General features: G+C 60.5%; 1 protein-coding gene across 3 annotated transcripts in view; it reads right to left on the bottom strand.

The window, feature by feature from the left end:
• Nucleotides 1-495: 495 nt before the first annotated feature.
• The window catches only part of NFIC (nuclear factor I C), a 58,565-nt gene continuing 37,974 nt past the window's right edge, over nt 496-21,086 (bottom strand). For 2 of the 3 annotated variants that reach the window (XM_037824247.1, XM_037824246.1), the window contains exons 3-10: nt 20,530-20,601; nt 17,551-17,625; nt 16,749-16,872; nt 16,004-16,128; nt 8,309-8,434; nt 6,503-6,687; nt 3,993-4,078; nt 496-758 (exon numbers count right to left, since the gene is read on the bottom strand). In XM_037824247.1, coding sequence (XP_037680175.1) covers nt 4,028-4,078; nt 6,503-6,687; nt 8,309-8,434; nt 16,004-16,128; nt 16,749-16,872; nt 17,551-17,625; nt 20,530-20,601 — 758 coding nt within the window. In that variant the 3' untranslated portion in view covers nt 496-758; nt 3,993-4,027. The remainder of the gene's footprint in view (nt 759-3,992; nt 4,079-6,502; nt 6,688-8,308; nt 8,435-16,003; nt 16,129-16,748; nt 16,873-17,550; nt 17,626-20,529; nt 20,602-21,086) is intronic. The other variant, XM_037824248.1, reaches the window with a different exon arrangement.

Below are 21,086 nucleotides of genomic sequence, written 5' to 3'. Positions count from 1 at the left end.
CACAGGGAGATGGCGGGGGGGGGGCGGGGGGCACGGCGTGGGGGTTGGAAAGGACCCAGGGGTCTCCCCGCGCACCCCCCGTCGCCCCCCAGCGTGCGCCCGGCCTCCACGGCCCCCACCCCCCAGCCCCCCTCTTTGGCAAACACCATCGTGGTGGTGGGGTCCCGGGTGACATCCCGGAGGCGGCGGCGGTGGTGGCAGCGTGGGGACCGCGGCCCAGCTCTGCTCACCTGGTCTCCGCGCAGAGTCCCGGCCTGGGGGGCGGCCGGCGGGCAGGCGGGCGTCTGTCTGTCCTCCCAGGAGGCCGGCGGGGTCGAGATGAGTAACTTAGGGACACGTCCGCGGTGCAAGTCCCCTTGGGGCGGCGGAGCCTGTGTGCCCGTCCGTCCATGCATCCGTCCGTCCACCAGTCCGTCGGTGGTGTCCCGAGAGAGCCGGAAGTGCTGCCGTCCTGACCTCTTGTCCTCCTGCTTGGGTGGGTTTTTTTTGTTTATATTTGTTTGTTTTCTTGTCTCTTTTTTCCTGCTGTCATCTTTTTTTTTTTTTTTTTGTCTTTTTTCCTTTTTTCCTCGGTTGCGTCGTCGTGCCTGTGTGTTGTGTCTTCTTCGGCGGGGCTGGGGGGGCAGCAGCGGGGTGTCCCTGGCTCGTTCTAAATTTCCACCGAAAACGTGGGCCGGGGGCCGGCGGTGCTGCCCCCCGGAATTCCCGGGACGGAGGACGAGGGTCCTGGGAAGACTTTGTTACCCCAGATACCAGGACTGGGGGGCCCGGCGGAGACACATACAGAGAGAGAAAGGGGGGAGGGAGAAGGGGGTCAGACTTTACCACTGACTTGCTCCCCACTGCCCTGACCCCCATGCCCCCCACACTGCTACCCCGTGACCTCTGACCCCCACCCCAGACCTCTACGTGATCCCTGGGCAGGCACCTTTGCCCCCAGAATCAGGCTGCTAGAGAAAACACAGGGCGCCCAGTTAAATTTGAATTTCAGATAAACGTGGAAAACTTCCTTTAGTATAAGTATACCCCATGCCACCACTGGGATATACTTATTTACTAAATAGTTGATTCATTTTTTTTCTTTAATCTGGACTTCATCTGCTGAAGCTGGCGGCCCTAACTCTGAGCCTCGTCACCCCTCACTGTAAATGGGGGTGAGGGGAAGGTCTTGGGGGGAAGGGGCTGTGGTTTCAGTGTCCCTACCCTTGGTGCCTGGGGGAGACAGAAATAAATGGACCTTTAAGGAAGGCCACTAATCCCCAGGGGCTGTAATCAGGGTTCTTTGTTGGCTTTTTTTAAAAAAACGTTTTCTGGTTTAATGGTCCCCATGAAGGAGGGGCTGTGACCCCCCTCGTTTTCAGAGCTCAGAGAGGTTAAGGAACTTGCCCAAGGCCACCAGCGCAGAAGTGGCAAAGCCGGGATTTGAACTTCGGGCCGTTTGGATGCAGTTCTCATTCCACCCACGTCCAGGACTGACCCCTAGGCTGGCTCCGAACCCCAACAGGGTAGCCCCGGGAAGTCACAGACGCTCAATTAAAGGGGAGCAGAGGCAACCGCGGGCGGCGTCCCAAGCGGTTCAGGCGTTTTCCCTCGCCCACCGCGGGCCCTGCTGGGGGGTCGTCAGAGGAGGCCACGGGGGCTCGGGCTGGGGGGCCCGCCCGGGGCTGCACCCCGACTCCCCCGACCCGCTCGTAAACCCACCGCAGCCCGAGTGCGGACGACCCCACCCAGCCGGCGCCGCGGCTCCCAGCCCCCGCCTCCGGCCAAGTTCAAGTTCAGCGCGGCCGTGACCTCACGTCTGGTCTCCGCGGCAACCAGACAGGCGGGGCGTGGCCCCTCCCGCGGCGCCCCCCCCCCGGCCCCCGCCCCTCCCCCCTTCCTCGGCGTCCCCCGCGCCGGGAGGGGACACTGAGGCAGTGGGGGCTCCGGGCAGGTGGCTCAGCCCTGGGCACGACTGGAGTGAAGTGTCGGCAGGGGGTGGGGGGAGCGGGACACGGGGCCAAAGCGAGGGAGGGCTCAGGACGGGGGGGGGGCAGGGGAACGGGACTGGAGGGGGGGTAATCGGAGGGGCGACTGGGGGAGGGGCCACTGTCCGGGGGTGCGTCCACAGGAGGGGAGGCTGGGGAGGAAGCGCGGCCGGGTGGGGGGAGCGGGAGCGGGGGGAGAGGGAAGGAAGGCGGCAGGTGGCAGCAGAAGTGCTGACAGGGCCAGAATCAGAAACGAGCGGCCTCCCGGCCCTGAGCCCGCGGGGCAGGGGCTCCTTCCCTCCCCTCGGGGTCTGGCTCTCCCCAGAGACCCCACCCCATCCTCCTTTGAGCCCCTTGCGTCCACCTGTCCCTCCCTTCGTCCCGACACCAGCCCGGCTCCTCAACCTGACTCTTCCCCTCCCTCGCCTGAAACCCTGCTGTGGCTCCCCATTGCCCTCGACGGCAAAGTGTGTCCACCAGGCCCCCACATTCCAGCCATCACCCCATCACGGCCCACCCGGGCTCGGCCCCCAGCACCTCCTGCAGCAGAGTCCTTGTGCCCCCTGCCCCCCACCCCACCCTGAGACCCCAGTGGAGCCAGCCAGGAGGGGGTGGCCCCGGAGCCCGCAGAACCAAAGGGCCTGGTTCCCGCCCCCACCCCACTTCTGGGTCATCCTGCTCGGTGGGGGTGCGGGTTGGGGGGCACAGCTCTGGGAAGGGACTCCCCGGGCCCTGGCAGGGGGAGCCAGGTCAGCCGGTGCCTCCAGATGCAGAGGGTGACAAGAGGCCAGGGAGGGTGACAAGGTGTTTATTAGTTTTGGGACTCGGGGGCCAGAGCCCCAAGCTGGGAGACCCCTGTGTGCTGGGTGACGCCGGGTGGATGCCCTCCCTCTCCGGACCCCGGGGCAGGGGCTAAGCACATGGGGTGTGTGAGCCCTTTAGCATCCCACATGGATGGAAAGTTCCCAGAGCTCCAGGCCCCTCAAAGGGTCCCTGGGACGCCCCCCAGCCCCACCCCCCGGGACCCGCAGCCCAGAGACCCCTGCTCCCTCCCGGGGCTGGGGCTGGTGGGAATCAGGGCTGAGCGCCAGGCGGAGCTGCATGAGGGGGGCTCCTTGGGGACCGGGCCGTGGCCTCAGCAGTGGGGGGGTGACCACAGGGTTCTCCTGCCACACTCTGCCCCCCACCTTGTGAGGTCCCGGGGTCACCAGCAGGAGGGGCTCCCAGGGCCCACGTGGCACCTCCAGACCCCTCCCTGAGCCCTGCCTGTGGACGTGGGGCAGAGGTCCTCCCAGGGTGGCTGGGAGGGGTGACCACTGCCCCGGGGTGGGGGGCCACAAATCCCCGTGTTCTGTGGCACCGGCTGTTCTGGCCTGCTGCGGCCCCTTGAGCTGGGGTCTCTGCACATCTGGGCCTTGGGGTGCAGCCCCTCCCCAACTCGCACGTCCCCACCCCGACTCCCCACGCCGCTGCTGCTGTCCTGCCCCGTGGGCCCATCACACACACACACGGACACACTGGATCCAAGGGGGGTGTTGGGTACGATGGGGTGCAGGGAGCAGGGGACGGGGTGCCCCCAGGGAGCTGGGAGCCCTGGGACTGTACTTCCAACACAGGCAACTCACAGCTGCTCCCTCAGCCTCCTCCACTGACACAGCCTCAACCCACCTAACTTTTGGGGTGTGGGCCCTGGAGGCTGGACTGGAGGCCCCACCCCCTGCCCTGGGCTGCCTCGGTTTCCCCGCCCGCTCCTGGCTGGGAGTGCTAGCTCCTTCCCCTCCCTGTGGGCCCCCTAGGTCAGCGGCTTGGAAATGGGACACGGACTCACTGGCCGTGTGACCCTGGGCCTCAGTTTCCCCATCTGGGTTGCAACCCCAGGCCCTGTGGCTCTGCCCCCTGAGGAGGGGCATGGAAAATGGGGAGAAGCCAGGTGGGGGTGGGTTTTGGGGGGCGGCGCCCCAGCCCCCCGGCCCCCGGGGCCCTGCCCTCCCGCCCCTGGCCTCTCGGGCCTCTCGGGCCCCCTACCTGTGCCTGATAAACGCCCACCGGATCCCTTGGCGCTAATCCCACAAAGGAACGGTTTGCAGGGGCCGAGCCGGGCGAAGAGTAGGCTGCGGGGAGAGAGACCGAGAGGCCCGTTAGCGAGGGGGGCTCGCACTCGCCGCCCCAAAAGCCCCGTCCTGGGGGGTCAGGGGTCCTGCCTAGGGACGGGGCTGCGGGGACAGAGGGTGCGAGACGCCTAATTCCGAGGCCGCGGGTGAATCATTAGGGCCTCCCCACCCTGAACCCGGCCTGGGTCCCCGGTGGGGGCACCACAAATTAATGAGGGGCTTCACTGATTCATTTCCTCCCAGAGAGTGCTCTGCGCAAGCCATACACACGCGTGGATTTTTTAAATCTCTACTATTCTGTTTTGTCGGCAAGTGAATTATTCAGGACCGGGGGCCGCTGGCTGGGGGGAGCCCTGGGATGGTATCAGCGGGGTGGGGGCTCATGGGAGGTAGGCTGGGGGGCAGCAGGGGGGACGTGCGGTTAGGCGCCCGGGTGCAGGGGCAGTGGAGGGGGAGGGGTGGGAACCTATTAAGTGCCTCCTGCATGCGGGGCCCTGGGTGGACCCCACTCCACAACGCGTACAGGGTGGTTCCCCCACTTTACAGCCCGGGGGAGGCAGGTGAGGAGAGCGGTGCCTGTCCTCTTCGCCCCCCGCCTGCCTGGCCAGGAGGATGCTGAGACCGCCCCATTTTTCACAGCAGAGGAGACGGAAGCTCAGAGAGGGGAGCCCAGTTGCCCGGGGTCCCCCAGGGAGCGAGCTGCAGAGATCGGGAGACCGTCTTGTAAGAGACGCCCAACCCGGGAGCACCCCTGGGAGCTTGGGGTGCATCTCCCCTGCGGGTGGGGTGAGGAACCTCCCTTGGGGAGAGAGACGGGCCAAAAGGGGGCGAGGAGCAGACGGAGGCATCGGGGTGAGCTCTGGGGGTGCTGAGACGCCCACCCAGGGCTGCGGGCTCGGCTCAGGGGTGGGGGGCACAGGACACCCTCGGGGGTGGGGGTGAAGGGCAAGAAGCTGAGGCAGCCTGGAGGATGGCAGCCCCCAGGCCTGCACAGGGGTGACAGGGAGAAGGTGGGGGCAGAGCCAGCACTGAAGGGGGGACCCCGGAATTGGTATGGGTGGGGGGCGCTTCTCAGCCCAGAGCAGCCCTGGATTGCAGGGTGGGTGAGGCGCCCCAAGCCGCCACCTGGAACCAGATCGAGAAAGCAGAGAGGTCTAGAAGGTGGGGCCGCCTGCCCCAGGGCCTTGTGGGGACAAAGGCCTGGTGTGGCCCATTTTTGCCCCAAAGAATAAGAGCTCCAGAATTTTCACGTTTTCAAAACAAAAACAGATCCCCACTTTTCACAAACAAGATACACCCAAGCGCCCAGTTTGGCCCTCAGCCATCTACCACAGCTGCCCTACTGCACCGAGGGGGGGCTGGGAGACTCAGGGTGGGCCCCTGAGGGCCCCCAGGCCGCTCCATACACCGGGGCAGACCCCGGATGCTGCCCCCCACCTCGTGGAACCCTGTGAGGGCCCGGCTGCCATCTGGAGACCCAACAAACTTGCCAGTGTCCGCCGGGCCGGGCCTGAGCCTGACTCCAGCGGTGGGACTGCGGAGGGGACACGGAGGAGGCTGGAGGAGGGTGGGAGGTGGGGACAGTGCCAGGAGGCAGCCTTGGAAGTGGCGGCGCCAGTGTTTCGGCAGTGACCGGACATTCTGAGTCAGCCACCTCCAGTCAACTGATGGGGGAGGGACAGAGAGACACGTGGTGAAGGGGGCCTTGGGCTGCCCCTGGCTCTGTCCACAGCCCTGCATGGGGCCCGTCGCTGGGATCCGTGGCCCGGCCTGGGGTGGGGGACTATGGGGCAGCGGGGTCCGGACCCCAGGCCCGGCGGAGACGAGTTTGCTGGGCCCCTGAGAACAGCCGCACTGTCACCCAGACCCCAACAAGACCCCCCCACCCCCGGCATTGCTGGCCCCTCTCTCGATGGCCCGAGGTACCTGGGCACCAACTCCTGTCCCCACGAGGCCGCTGCCCCTGAAACAACACCTTGGCCGCTCCCTTCACCTCGTATGCTTTTCCTAATTCACCACGAGCACATTCTAGCCCACAACCTCGCCCGCGACGGGTTCCGAGATCCAGAAGGTTCTGGACGCCAAGTTTCTCTTGCACAAGTTTAGCAACACCTGGCCCAGAGGGAGGCTTCTTGCCCACCTGCCTGGTGTTTATATTCATGTTGTGCCACAGACACTGGGACCCTGCTTGAGGATGGGGTGGTCCCCCAGGCCCCACAGAGCGGGGCGGTCATGTAAGGTATGTGCCGGAAACTCTAAAATCGGAAGAAGTCTGAATTCCGACCCCATCAGACCCTGAGGGACGCAGGACCTGAGTTCCTGTAGATGCAGGGTGGGCGCAGGACCCCCGAGACGGCCTGGTGACCCCGCCCCTGACGAGCTCCGCCGTGGCGAGCCCAGAACCCGGGTCCCGGCCGGACTCACCGGTCCAGGCTGCTGGCTGGCTGGGTCGCAGGCCAGCGAGACGAGGTCCTTGAGCGGGTCCTGCGGGTTGAGATGAGGTGGGTAGCGGATGGCCGTGTGCGGGAAGTAGGTGGAGGCCGCCTGAGGCAGGATGGAGGTGGTGGGGAAGTGCAGGGCTGAGGACGGGTGTGGGCTCCGGGCGATTCCTGCGGAGATGGGGGACCGCGGGCGGTCAGGGGGGCTGAGGGTGGCGGCTGGGGTCGGGGGTCTACCTGCTTTGCGCCCCCTCCCCACCTATTCATTTAACTGATATCGTTTGGACTCAACGAGTTGTAGTCTTGTCCTTCTGTGTTCATTTATGCTGCAGGGACTCAAAATTTCTTCTTTATTCAATAAATTGAATAAATTCGTTGCTATGGTTATTGATTTCGATGCTCACATTCTCCCCACTTTGGCCAAAACAGCCTCCTTTCTTTTTCTTCTTTTTTTTTTTTTGTCTTTTTACATAATCTATATCCACCGACGGAAACGGAGGCCGTCGCGGGTCACGTCACATGCCCATGGTTGCCCGGCAAAGCAGGTGGCAGCCCCGGGGCTCCACGACCCACAGGCTATGCCAGCAAACTCTTTCCATGAGAGACCAGAGAGCAAACACTTTTAAAAATTGATAGATACAAAGTCTACCCTCTTAAAGGGTACAATTAAATGGCGTTTAGTAGAGTTGCAAGGTTGGACAGCCATCATCTCTAACTAATTCCAGAACATTCTCATCAGCCCCAAAGAAACCCCGTGCCCACAAGCATTGCTCCCCTTCCTGTCACCTCAGACAAAGACCAGAGGATCGATATTTTCGGCTTGGAGGCCGGACTCCTTGCTTTGCTGTTGTAGCTGTAAAGCCGCCATAGACAATATGCCAGTGAGCGGGTGTGGCCGTGTACCAATAAAACTTTATTTACAAAAGCAAGCAGAGGACCGCGGTCTGCCGAACCCTGGCCTAAGCCACTGCTCTGCTGACTTCTGCGTGCCTCCCTCTGTGTGTGTCTGCATCCTCGTCTGCAACTAAATAATAATCGTAATAATGAGAGGATAGCAACATTCCAGCACTTTCCACCTGCCAGGCCCCGTTCTAAGTGACTTCAATGATTTAACTCTAACCCTAACCAGGACCCTGGTATGGGGGGTGAGGATGGAGGCCCGGGGATACAGAGGGCAGCTCAGGTTACGAGCCGCGGCTTCAGGGGGACTAACTCCTGCTGTGTCTGTGTGTGTGTGTGTGTGTGTGTGTGTGTGTGTGTGTGTCTGTGTGTGTGTGTGTGTAACACGTACTGCCTGCGTGGTGTTGTCCATGCATCTCCTGTGTGTCTGGCCACACATGTGGCGTGATGTCCTGTGACTGTATGACCCTGTGGTCCGTGGTAGGGACCCTGAGCAGCTCCCTGCCACCCATCTGGCTCTGGCCTCCTCATCTGTGAAATGTGGGTGCAGCCCAACCCCTTGGGGATCTGGGAAGGTCCCGTGCAGCTGTGTGTTGGCACCTTCTGATTCTGTCCGTCAGTGTATCTGGGGTTGGAATGCAGGGGTCAGACGTGGGGGGGGAGGAGGGGGTTGAGCCCAGGCTGCAGTCTTCCTGCAGAAGGGGAAACCGAGGCCTGAAGAGATGAGTCCCTTCTCCTGGCAAGGCCGGGATGAGGCCTGGGTGCTCTCCATGGCACCTTTACGTTGTTATGCTTGGCCGGGAGGCTACAGCAGCAGGACTCAAGGTTAGACAGCCGGTGGGACTTCCCTGCCTGTGGGGGGACCTGCCCGGCCTGGGCTGGCAGCACTCACCACTGTGCACGGCGATGACGGGTCGGTGGTGCTGGGTGAAGCTGGAGAGGCGCGGCGAGTCCTGGGGGGATGGGCTGTTGAACGGCGACTTGTCCATCTCTGTCTTCTTCACCGGGGATGAGATGCCTGCGCGGGGAGGGGGATGGGAGGGTCATGGGGCGGTGGGTGGGGCGATCACCCCCTGCATGCTGAACGCCTGGGTCCCCACCCCACAGCCCGCTGTGCTGCAGTGCCCCCTCCTGCTGCCCCAGAACTCCCCCAAGTCCAGCGTCCAGAGAGTCGGCCTAGGGAGTGTGGGGACCCAGGGTGAGGGTCGGGTGCCCATTTCACAGAGTAGGAAACTGAGACTTAGAGCGAAGGAGGGGGCTGACTGGAGGGACACACAGGCCCCTGGATGCCACCCCAATCCCCACACCCCGTCTTTGCTCCTTCCAGAGAAATGAGACAGCTCAGGGCTGCCCTGCGCCCCCAGGGGAGGCCTGCTGCCCTGGAGACGGCGTTGGGGTGAGCAGGGAGGGTGGAGGCCATTTCGGCCCCAACGAGCTAAGTGAGCACAAGTCCCTCGGTGGCTCCACACCAGGGACGAGGCCCGGAACCTTCCTCGTAGGGTCATGGTGAGGATTTGATGAAATAAAACACGGAAAGAAGCTGGGCAGACCAAACCCGGCTCCCACCCACCCGCCGAGAGTACTTGCTGTCATTACTAAAAGCCGCCACCTGCAGACGGGGTCTTGCTACCTCTCCAGGCTGCCTGGGACGGCCCTGGCCCTCGGGAAGCCCCGACACCCTCTGACTCAGCTCCTTGGCCCTTCCTGAATGAATAAATGACTGAAGGAACAAATGAATGAAGGAACAAATGCAGGAATGTACAAATGAACAAACGAATGAAGGAAGGAAGGAAGGAAAGAATACAGCAATGGGCAAATGAACAAATGAATAAATGAATGAACGAACAAATAAATGAATGAACAAAACGAATGAAAAAATGAATGAATGAATGAAGGAACAAACAAAGGAATGGAAAAATAAACAAACAAATGAAGGAAGGAAAGAATAAATGCAGGAATGTGGACAAATGAACACATGAACGAATGAACAAGAATGAATGAACAAATGAAGGAACAAATGAATGAAATAACACACACAGGCATGGACAAATGAAGAAATGAATGAATGAATGAACGACTCAGGTGGGGAAAGGACACCCACGAGGCCGCCCCTCCCGGACCCTGGGTCTTAAGGTTCCTCCCACCACGCAGAAGCCCCCCAGTGAGACCCCGGCTGTGGGGGAAGTGGACAACCCCGAGTTCAAATCCTGGCTGGTCCTGGAGACCGCAAGACCCTGGCTGAGTCGCCCCCTTCCTTCAAGCGAGTGCCAGCTGCCCTTGCCGGAACGTTCTGGAATTTCTTCCCAGGAGCTGTGCAGGGGGTGGGGTGGGGTGGGAGGGGCCGCGTCCCTCCGCGTCCTGCAAGGATGCCTGCAGCCTCAGATGCCCTGAGCTGGGCGGCATCGTGGCACCCAGCTCAAAGACGGACGTCACATTGCAGCCACTGCTGCAGTGACGCGGGGTGTTATTCGGGGCTCCCCCAAACCTGGCCTCTATGATCCCGAACACTGCCGAGCGCCCCGGGGGCAGAGTTGCCCCTGTGAGAACGTGTCCCTCCCCCGAGGCCGAGCGCTCGGGGAATCTGTCACCCCCGTCCTCCCAGCACCCCTGCCGCCCCCACACGTGTTTCCACATCCACGGCTTCTCGTCCCCCCGATGGCCGCGGCCCTGGGTGAGCTGAGGACGGGCTGTCACCTGCCCTTGCTGTCACAAATCCACTGCCTGCACGGGTCACGTGGCCTTGTGAGGACATCCCCGGCGGCCCTGGGATGGGGCGAGTGAGCTGCGTGTCCGGCTTGTCTTGTGGAAGCTTCCGGATGGGCGCTGCCCCGGGCTTCTGGGGCTGCTGTCAGCTGTCATGCCACCTGCCCGCCGTCCGGGCTGGGCCCCGGGAGCCAGGGCCTGGGCTTTCCCGGGGAGGGAGGAGGCTGCCCGGGCTCCTGCAGGCTGCGGGTGTGCGTGAGTGCGTGCGTGTGTGTGTGTGTGTGTGTGTGTGTGTGTGTGCATGTGGGGGGCGGCTCCCTGCCCCAGCGGGAATGAGGTTAGGGCTCGGCAGACACACTTAGGAGGATTTCCTAGAACGGCCCCGTCCTGGATGGAAACAGCCTGGCACAGACCCCGCCCCGCTGTCGGGCCGCCAGCACCGCTGCCACATCCCCAGGGCCGCCTGGTTCTCTGAGCTTCCGGAGAGGGGCCTGTGGGAGCCGGGACGGGGCAGAAGGGAGTGGGCAGCCGGCCCGGGGCCTCCGAGCTCCGGGGCAGGCTCTGCAAAGGCCCTGGGTGTATGTCCCCGCATCTGGGCAGGGATCTGTTTGTCCCTTCTGAGCATCCTGTCCGCCCCGTATAAGAATATATCCCTTTCTTTAATGCACTCCCTGCACATCCTCCATCTCAGCAGCTGTCCGTTTGCTCGGCCACTCAGCCAACCTGCAATGCCACTCCACGGGGCAGGGCCTGGGACTCGGAATGTTCCGTGGGAACGTGTCACAGAGACAGACAGATGGAGTGCACAGTTCTGCACAGACAGCCGTTGCTGAGCGAGTGTCTTACTAAATACTGAAGTTCCACGGCCTCGGGAGGACTGATATTTGGGCTGGGAAGTTCTGTGCCGCGCCCCCCACCTTGTTGCCTTTTCTGCCAGCTTCCTAGGCTGGGGCCGCCACCATCCCTCGGCCACGCCTGCCACTGCCAGCAAGAATCTCCTGACAGTGCCTGCTGTCCCTGGGGTGAAAGTCTCGGCTCCTACTGGGTCCTGCACGACCGTCCCCTGTCCCCACTGGCTCTCCCCCTGGCTCCCTCCACTCCAGACCCACGGGCTCGCTCCCTGCTCCTCCAACACGCCAGGCCCCTCTGGTCTTGCCTCAGGGCCTTGGCACAGGCTGTGCCCTCAGCGGGACTGCACCTTCGTCTCATCTTTCTCCCTCAGCCCCAAGATCACCTCCTCCAGGAAGCCCTCCCTGATGCCTACATCCCAGCATCACACATTGCCTCCCCGTCCCCCACAAGAGCCTGTATCCTTGTCATAACTTCACATCCCGCGTGAGATTCTTGGGGTTACTGTCTCTCACCCAACGGAGGCTGGTGCTGGGTCTCTGAACCCCACCCTCTCCCCCACCTGCCCACTTTGTTACATTGAAGCAGGTGCCTCATAAACGTCTGGGCCTGAATCAAGCCCCAATTCCCTGTGTGACCGAGAAGGTCTCGTCCGTGCCCCCAGCTTGCTTCACCCCATATCATAGCTGCCTGCTTATGGGGCCAAATTTGGCTGCAGGAAAGCCATGGACATGAAAGCAAAGCCTCCTGGGAGGTGAGCAGGGGCTGACCCCTTCCGCCCCCCGTGGCTGGGTAGGGCCTAGGGAGGGGGTGGCCTGGAGGGCCAGGCACAGTGGGGGCAGAGGCCCCCAGCTAGTGCCGGGGGCCCAAGAGATGCGGCTGCAGACGGCGTGCCTGGGTGGGGGTGCTGGCTGGGTCCCCCAAGCCCCCGTCCCTCCCAGGCACCAGGGCGCAGCTGCTGGGGGCAGTCGGTTGGCTGAGCCCTGCCCTGGGGGAGCGGAGGGGAGAGCCGGCCCTAATCAGCTTACCCTCCTAATGAGCGGCTAATTGAGGCTGTCTAGACAGGAAGCTGAAATGGCCAAGGAGGAGGAGGCGGTGGCAGTCCCAGGGGTGAGGCAGCGAGGTGCGGAGAGTCTTGCCCGGCCAGGGCCCCACCAAGGCACGCCAGGACGGCCACACAGGCTGCAACAAGCCCCCCAGACCCTTCCCTGGGGACCCTCGGCCCTTGCCTCCATCCAGCCATCAGGAGTTATGTCTGGGTCCTGTAGGGTCCTTTCGGGCTGGTTCCCGCCTGGGACTTCAGCGGCTGGGATATTCTGGGGCCCTTCCCAGAGCAGCAGAAGCCTAAGGCCCTGCCTCAGAGCCTTGGCACATGCTGTGCCCGCTGCCTAGAGTGCCCCTCTCCCCCCTGCAACACACATCTTTGCATGGCTCCCTCCCTCAACGCCCTCAGGCCTCAGCCCCTGCATTGCCTCCTCCAGGAAGCTCTCCAGGATGCCTTCGTCGGTCTGCCTTGCCACCATACAAGCCTCCCTGTTAGCCTGTATTCTCATCCTAACTTTATATCTCTGCGTGAGATTCCAGAGGGTGGGGACAGGTCTTTGAATCTCTTCCCTTCTCCCCTAACCCTTGCCCATTTAGCTGCATCTGGGCTCTGCCCGTTCCTGGCTGTGTGTGCCTCAGTTTCCCTATTTGCCACCCGTGGCCCCAGTGAGAGCACAGAAGATGATGGGGTTGGACAGCTCAGCACACAGACGGGGCCCAGTGAGAGGCAGTTGGGGGACTGGCCTGTGACAGCCTCTGGAGACAGGCCACCTGCTTCCATGCTCCTGCTCGGCCTGCGGCAGGTGGCCTCGCAGCTCTGCGCCTCGGGGCTCCCCTCTGCAAAACGGGGTGCCCGATGGTCCCTGCGGTCATGGTCGTCTGCGTGTGGAAGGACTGGGAAGGGCCTCCCGGAGGGAGGAAGCTGCCCCCCATGGGTGGGGGGCCTACCAGCCAAGTCCAGGCCAGGGTGACACCCAAGGATGGCTTCATCTCTTTTACTTCGGGGTGTCTGCATACACGACAGGATGAAGCCGGCTCCCCAGGGGACATCTGACAGTGGTAGGGAGACAGTGATGATTGTCACAACTTGGGGGGGGGGTTTGCTATTGGCACTGAGTGGACTGAGGCCAGGGATGCTGCCTGACACTCTACAAAGCACAGGATCCACCCACAACACACACAACTGAGAATTATCTGGTCCCAAATGCCAATAGTGCCAGGGTTGAGAAACCCTAGCATATGCTGTTCCCCCTGCTGGGAAGGCTCTTCCACCATTTTCCCCCAGGATAAGTCCAGGTTGCAGCTTAGCTGTGACTTAACAATAAACCCAGCTCTTGTGCCTCAGGCACAGACTTCGAGCCTGAGCCTCCTTCTCATCTGTCCGCACGAGGGAGAAAGTGCTGCTGACATCCTTATGTGACAGAAGAAGAAACAGAGGGTCAGAGAGGTTAAGTCAGCTATTTGAAGTCACACAGCTAGAGAAAGGCAGGGAAGTAAGGCCCAAGCTCCTTGCTGCTCTCCTGCCCTGACTCTCCTCCTCCAGGAAGCCCTCCCTGCTCTCTCCAGGCTGCCTCAGGGACGTCCTGTAGGCCCCCAAAGACCTCCCTGCCTCCTCTCCAAGGCTGCTGCATTCTAGTTACTAATCAGTCTCCCCCAGTAGGCAAGAGGGCAGGGTCCAGGGTGGACTGGTTCATCTGTCCAGGACCCTGAACAGCAAGGGTTGACAGTGAGGATGAAGTCCTTAGGAGAGAGTGAGCTGGCCATCTCCTGAGGTAACCAAGTGGAAGATGGAATAAGACAGACCTTCTCTCACGTTCCCTTCCAGCTCTGCAATTCCCCACCAAACACCAGATGCTGCTATGGGTTTCCTTTTCAGTAGAAGAACTCCCGTGACTCTCTCTGACAACTGCTTCTTTTCTTAAAAAAAAAAAAATAAAAAAATAAAAAATTCTGTTTTTTTCTTCGAGCTTCTTAAATTGAAAGCTAGTTCTTTACTTCCAGCCTTTCCATCTTCCTAATAAATATACTTAAGACCATAACTGTTCCTCTTAGTGTTGATTTGACAGCTTCACGGATGCTATCTTTCGGCTCTAAATAGTATGCAGTTGATATTTTGACAGCCGTTTTAATCACAAAGTTAATGAAAGGTGCTTTTCAGATCCCCAGCAGTGACAAGGAAGAAACCAGGTGACCCCTGATATCTGCTCTCTCCTTCCTGCATAACAGAACCTTCAATTTTGAGATGGGCACATGATTGCCCAGAATAAGACTACATTTCCCAGCCTCCCTTGCATTTGCACCTGAGTGTGGCCACGTGACTAAGTCCTGGGCAACGAGATAAGCTGAAGAGGTAGGTGCCAACTTCCGAGAATTATTCTTAAACAGAGGGGGCGTGCCCAGATTTCACTCTTCTTTCCTGGTGGCTGAAATACAGACATGACGGCTGGAGCTCCAGCAGTCATTTTGGATCATGAGGTGAGAGTGAAAACCACAGTCAGTAGCCTAGGGCAGGAACCTGAGTCCCCCACCCTGTACTTGCCCTGGGCTGCCAACTGCTGGACATCTATTCGCAAGAGAAACACACTGCCTGTTTGGATTTTATGTCTCTAACAGTGAAACCTGAGCTTATTAAATGCACGATCTTTACGGAGACGGCCCTGATAGAAATGGGGAATCCATAGAGACAGAACCACAGAAGACACCATGACCCGTAAATTAAAGAGAGATAGAACCTCCTGGAGTTAGTTACCCTCAAGGGATGAGGCTGCTCTGGGAGCCCACATGATGAAAAAGGTATTAACGTCACAACCAGATCCATCAGAGACCAACTCAAGGCAATGGGGATTTTATACAGATGTGAATAACAAAAAGCTCTCCCATTTCTCGGGCACTTCCCATGTGCCAGAAGGGGCTTTAGGCACATCCTGCCATTGCCTCCTTTGAACGAAGAATTATGGTTCTGATAGCCCCCATTTTGGCTCAGAGAAGGGAAGTCACCTGCCCAAGGTGACACAGCACATGGCGAGTCCGGGGCAGAGCTGGGATTTGAACCCAGCTCTCCCCGATGCCTGAACCTGTCTTCTTAATCACAACATTATATCATGTCTCAAGAATCCCATAAGTATAGCATTTCGCAGAGCCAGACCCTCATTAGAAAGCAGGCCCTAGAGGGAAAGGAAGAAGGCAGAGAGGAGGAGAGGGAGAAGAAAACAACTCCTAACATTTATTGGGTGCTTATTATGTACCAGGCCTGTTTAAGGAATACGAGAGGTATTAGCTCCTTTCCCCACAACCCTGCCAGGTTGCTACTGCAGGCATGAACACCTCCGTTTCATAGATGAGAAAAGGGGAGGCTCTGGGAGGTGGGGTCACCAGGAAGAAGCAAGGATTGAGACACGAACCCATGAGAAGGGACAAGATAGGGCAGTGCTTCTAAAAATGTCTCTGCACACCGTTTCCTGGAAGTCACAAATAACCAGGGGTGTAGACGGGTGAAACTCAAAGAGGGGAATTCTTTGGAGCAGATCACTGGGGAGAGGATAATAAAAAATCCCGAGGAGCTTGGCTCAACAGCAAAGAGATCCTGGGGGGCTGCTAACCCGGGAGAATAGAAGAGAGGACCTAATATAGACAGGAGAGCCATAGGGCAAAACCCCCTTAGAAAAGGACCCAGTGGGAACGGGGACACTACAGGAAAGAGACGGGGCTCATAAAGAACTCGAAATATGGTGAAGATACCATGGAGATGGGAACCTAAAAAAAAAAGTCTCCTCAGCGGAACCAAATAGCTCCGGGAACGCGAGCCCGGACTTTTTACTGCCAGCCGCGCGCAGCCCGCAGGACTACAATTCCCGAGAGGCCCCGCGGCTCCCGGGCGGCTTCCTGCTCCCTGGCGCCCGCGCGATGCCTGCCGGAGCACGTAGTCCCCGCCGGAGTAACCCCGACCGGAAGGCCGGCACCGCCCCACTCCCCCTCCCGGTGCCCGGCCTACCTCCTTCCATATCTTCCGTCCAGTTGCGGCTGCTACTCGTGGGGGAGCTGGGCGAAGTGTAGTAATCGCCGCCGGGGCTAGTGTCCACGTCTTCTTCCATCGAGCCCGATTTGTGCCGCTTGCTCCTAAGGAGCGAGGGGAGAGGAAGGCACGCGCCGGTTACCACAGAGACACGGCGGAGCGGGGAGGGAGCGGGCTTGGGCAACTTCCGGTCTGAATGGGAGGAGGCGGGGCGACGAGGGTACTATCGCGAGACATCGCGGGAACCCCGGGTTTTCCACTTCCTTCTCAGTTAACACCTGTTCCATCCCTCCCATTGCTTGGAAGGGACCACCCGGGTGGAGACGCCAGAGAGTTTAGCAGAGGTCAGCAGGGCGGAGAATAAAACCCAGGCGGCAGGGCCAATCTGTCTTGGCCCTCTGTCATCCTCAGCACAACCTCGTAGGATCATGATCCCCATTTTACAGGTGGGGAAACTGAGGCAAGCACGGTGTGACTGGCCCACAGCCACATAACATTTCCAAGTGGGAACCTGCGTCTGCGGCCTCAGAAGGGTCCCAGGGGCTGGGCCAGTAGTGTCAGGGCTGAGGGAAGAGATACCTTGGGTTGGGTTTTGAAGGATGAGTAGGAGTTTGCCAGGGAGAACGTGAAAAAAGGCATTTCAGGCAGAGGAATGAACCGGCTGAGGCCAGACTGAGGGGGGTGGGTGGGTGGAACGCCCAGAGGTGGGGACCCGGGCACATACCCACTGGAGGAGGTGCTGGGTAGTGTTCTTCTCATGCTAGTGCTGGCTGGATTCAGGTCGTATGCCAAGTGCCCCTGCAGCTCCCCTAGGGAGAAGTTGGGTCCTGTTCCGGTCACCACAGGTGCTGCAGAAGGTGACAGAGGGGAGCGTGAGGGAGGGCACAGGGTCCAGGGCTGCAATTTGCCTTGACTTGGGGGTGGGATTGGGGGTGGGGGAGAGCCACCTGGGGTAGGTGATCCTATGGGAAACCTGCCCAAATTGGCCTGGTTCCTAATTTGGCCCAAACTGGCTTAATTCTAAGGACCAGAAAACCAAAGCCAACTGGTGAGCAAAAGGCATGGCCAGAGCTGGTGGCCAAGTTGATTGTCAGGGTTAAGGCACAATAGCATTCAGAACTCCCTGGGGTGGCAAATGAAAGACAGGGGCTTGTCCACAGGGACACAGCATCTCAACCTCAAGGAGGAGGGATACTGAGGTAGAAGGTTCCTTAGCACCCACCACTCAGCACCCAGGATTTGGGTTCTCTTTCCTGGGGAGGTGGCACATCACCCTGACCCTGGGAAGGGGCTGGATGCCACCCTTCCTGGGAAACCTGGGTTTGGTGATGGTGGTGGCTGGAGAGGACAAAGTGGGAGGGAGGTGGGGGTGATGGGCTCCTTCCTCCCCTGGACCCTCTTCCCCCATCTCTGAGCCCCCTTTTCCTCTTGGAGTCCCCCTCCCGGAGCCCCTCTCCAACCTCCCTCCCCCTGTGTGGGCCCCTCCCCTCTCTGGATCCCAGCTCAGGGCGGGCAGGAACACTCACTCCGGGACACCTGGATGAGCTCCGTGACACTGAAGACACCGGAGGTGACAAAGCTCTCCTGGAAGTCGGTCGTGTCTGGAAAAAGGGAGAGCACGGGGTGGGGGTCAGAGGGCAGGGTCCCCCGAGCCAGCTCTATTCCCCTCTTGGACACCTTCGGGCCACTAAACCCCTCCAGTCAGATGGGGGAGTCCCTCGGCCCTTAAATGGCTGGAGTGGAAGTTCTACCCTGAGTCTGCCCTTAATCCTTCTAACTGCAGCCACAGTCAGTCTCCCTTTCTCTGAAGGAGACCTGACAGCGGGGCCCCTTACCCAGCCTGGGCCTTCTCAGAGCCTCTGTGCCTTCAACCCAACCCCCCAAGCTGTGGCCAGCTGCACAAACAGCTGCCGGACCCAGGTTCAAGTATAGGACATAGATCCCATACGTCTCCCCTTCCAGACTCCCTGGGGTGTCCCCAATGCCCGGACTAGCCGGTAGGTCAGAACCAGAGATTCAACGGAGGCCGTGCAGGCAGCGCCCAACAGCCCCGGCACCCCCGGAACCTTTCTACCTAATGTCGAAGGAAGTGGGGCGAGGTTTGGACCCATTTCATGGATTTGGGATACTGTGGTCCAGAGCAGATGGGAACCCTGTCCAATCCCAGATCACTGACGACAGGCCTGTCCCACCCCAAAGACTCTTGAGGGTGGGATCCATTTACTCAACAAGCATTTACTGAGCACCTACAGTGTCCCACCCTGGGCTGGGCATGGGGACACAGCCGGAATAAGGGACAAAAGCAGCTGTCCCCTTTGGACTCAGAGTCCAGGGTGGGTGACGACAGCGGTGCAGATCAATAAGGTGGCGTCAGGCATGGTGCTGGTGGGAAGGCATATAGGAGAGGGAGAGCTAGTTTACGTAGACGGTTTGGGAAAGGCAGAGAGGGTGGCATGGGACAAAAACCTAAAGGCAGAAGTGGCAAAGAGACAGAGATGGGTGAGAATTTGCAAAGTGCCAAGAACACCGTGTGCCTGCCCAGATTAGTTTCTTTTGTCTCCTCCCTGAGGGGCACGATGTTCCTTTGCAAGTGCAGAGACCCCGAGGCCAGCGAGGTGGGAGTGGAAGGAGCCAGGGGAGTGGTCAGACTGCAGGTGGGACTGGCTGGCCGGAGGTTCTGGCGGGAGCAGTTCTTCTCCTGGCCCCCAGGGGGCAGCAGGGGCCACTGGGAGCTCCCAGCAGTGCCCAGTTCCCCAGCTGTCCAGGAACCCCAGTCTCCCCGCTTATGGTCTGAACCAACAAGCGTTTATTGAGCAATTACTATGAGCCCCGCTGCGGGCTGACAGACTTGGGGCCACAGTGTCCCAGGGATGGGGGTGGGGTGGGGGGCAGGACAGGGCGGTGGCCCCGGGAGCGCCCAGGGGATGTGGCTGTGGCCGTTTCCTGCCGCCCCAGCTGGCCAGCTGGTGTCAGCACGGCCCGCCCGCCCTCCCCTGCCGCTGGGGTTTCCTGTTTGTGCAGCTTCATCTCCAGGGGACTCCCTGGCCGGCGGTGAGGACGTGATTTCCTCTGCCAGATGTCTGAGCTCCCCGTGGGCCCAGGCCCAGCGCTGCTCTCCACCCCCCCTGCCTGAAACATCTGGCTGGGGAGAGGGCGCCTGGGGGATCACGGGAGACGGGGACTGGGGTCACAGATGGAGGGATGGATGGGGGCACCAGGGGCAAGGACCAGGGGCCCGGGGCCCGGGTGCCCCCTCCCAGCGGAGATGCCCTCACCCACTTGCTTACTCCTTCCTTCTTTCCTTCCTCTTTTCTTTCCTCCTTTCTTTTTCATCCTCCTCCTTCCCCCCACCTGCTGAATCTTCCCTCTATTTCTCTGCTTTATCCCTCCCTCTCTCCTTTCTTTCTGCTGCTATTTCCCATTTTCCAAATATTTCTTGCCACAAACATTTATTGAGCACCCACTGTATACCAGGCCTGCTTGTCATTACTGAGAAATCTCCATGCACTGGAGGAGCTGAGTCTCTTTTGGTAGAGGGGACATCAACAGCTAAGCAAATATCCATACAAGAACGAACTTCCCCGGAAGGAAATAAAAGAAGGCAGTCGAGGGGAGCCAAGGCTACTTGAGCTGAAGGGTTCGGGAAAGAGCCCTGTGAAAAGGGGTCATTTGACCTGAGACCTGGGGAGATCTGGAGAGAGAGAGAGCGGGCAAGCAATTAGCTCTCCAAGTAAATGGTCCGTGCCAAGGCCCTGAGGCAGGCCCGGGCCTGGGGTGCTAGGGGAGCAGCGAGGAGGCCCGTGGGGCTGGAGCAGAGGGAGCGAGGGGGAAAGCGGGAGGAGGGGAGGGCAGGGAGGGGACGGGGCAGGGCGTGCAGGGCCTGGTGGGCCGCAGGGAGGACTTGGGCTTTTCCCCTGAGGAAGGTGGGAGCCATGGAGGGTTGTAGGCAGAGGAGGGATGGGCCCTGACTCGGTGCTCACAGGCGCCCTCTGGCTGCTGAGGAGGGCGAGGGCGGGAGTCGGGGGATCAGGGAATGTCCAGGTGATGGTCTTGGCCCAGGGAAGCGGGGTGGGGGAGCCCTGGCAGCCATCTGTGATTCCTTCTTGCTCTTCACAGTTTGGCTCCCAGCCCTGCCAACTTCTCCCACTGCCCCCACGCCATTGCCCGCCACCCTCACTGAGCTGCTTGTCTTTCTCTTCCATTAAACATCCCTTGGGGCCTTCCATGCACTGAGCATGAGCCCAGGCACTGGGACCTCAGGGCCCAAACCCCAGCTCCCCAGGTGCACTTGGCCAGTTCTCATAAGCTCCAAAGGCCTCAGTTTCCTCATCTGTAAGATGGGATGACAGCAAAACCTACCCCGTAGCATGGGTGAGAGGAATCAATGGCCAGGTATCTGTGAGATGCCCACAACCTGGCACACAGGCGGCGCTCAATAAGTGCTCACTCCATAAAACACGGGGGGCAGGGCTGTGCCTCCCTCCCCTCGCTGCCCCCAGACTCACCCAGCGTGATGGGCTTGCTGTCCTCCGGCTCGGACCCCATCCCGGCTTGGGGACTACCACTCTGCTCCGCATCTGCAAAGGGAAGGAGGAGGGAGATGGTGACATCGCAGGGACCCCATGCCCCGAAGGACATGCCCAAGTCCCGGCTGACCACTACGAGGCAGCAGCTCTCGTTCTGCCCATTTTACAGATGGGGAAACTGAGACCAGAGCCTGGAGTCCTCGAGCCCAGGTGCGCCTCTCCACAGCCCCTGCAGGCCTGGGGGACTAGGCTTTGGTCTTGGGGGGCTATTTGGACCCCCCAATCCCAGGGAGCAGGCTGAAGAGGCCGAGATACCACCGCCTGGCATGGGGTCCCCCCCTCCCCGCCTCAGCTCCCTCCCCTCCATCTTCTCTAAAAATAATCAGGCTCCTTGGCGGGCGGATGAAGGAGGCAGACGCTGAGCTCAGCATTATCGACTCCAGCAGCCTGGATGGATGGAAGTGGGGGGGTCACACCGGCCTCCTCAGGGTGGGGGGAGGACACAGAGTCAGTCCTGGCCGGGCAAGAGGCCCCCA

The sequence above is a fragment of the Choloepus didactylus genome, assembly GCF_015220235.1.
Source record: "Choloepus didactylus isolate mChoDid1 chromosome 25 unlocalized genomic scaffold, mChoDid1.pri SUPER_25_unloc1, whole genome shotgun sequence".
In the NCBI taxonomy this organism is placed as follows: domain Eukaryota; kingdom Metazoa; phylum Chordata; class Mammalia; order Pilosa; family Megalonychidae; genus Choloepus; species Choloepus didactylus.
This window is presented reverse-complemented; position numbering and strand designations above follow the sequence as displayed.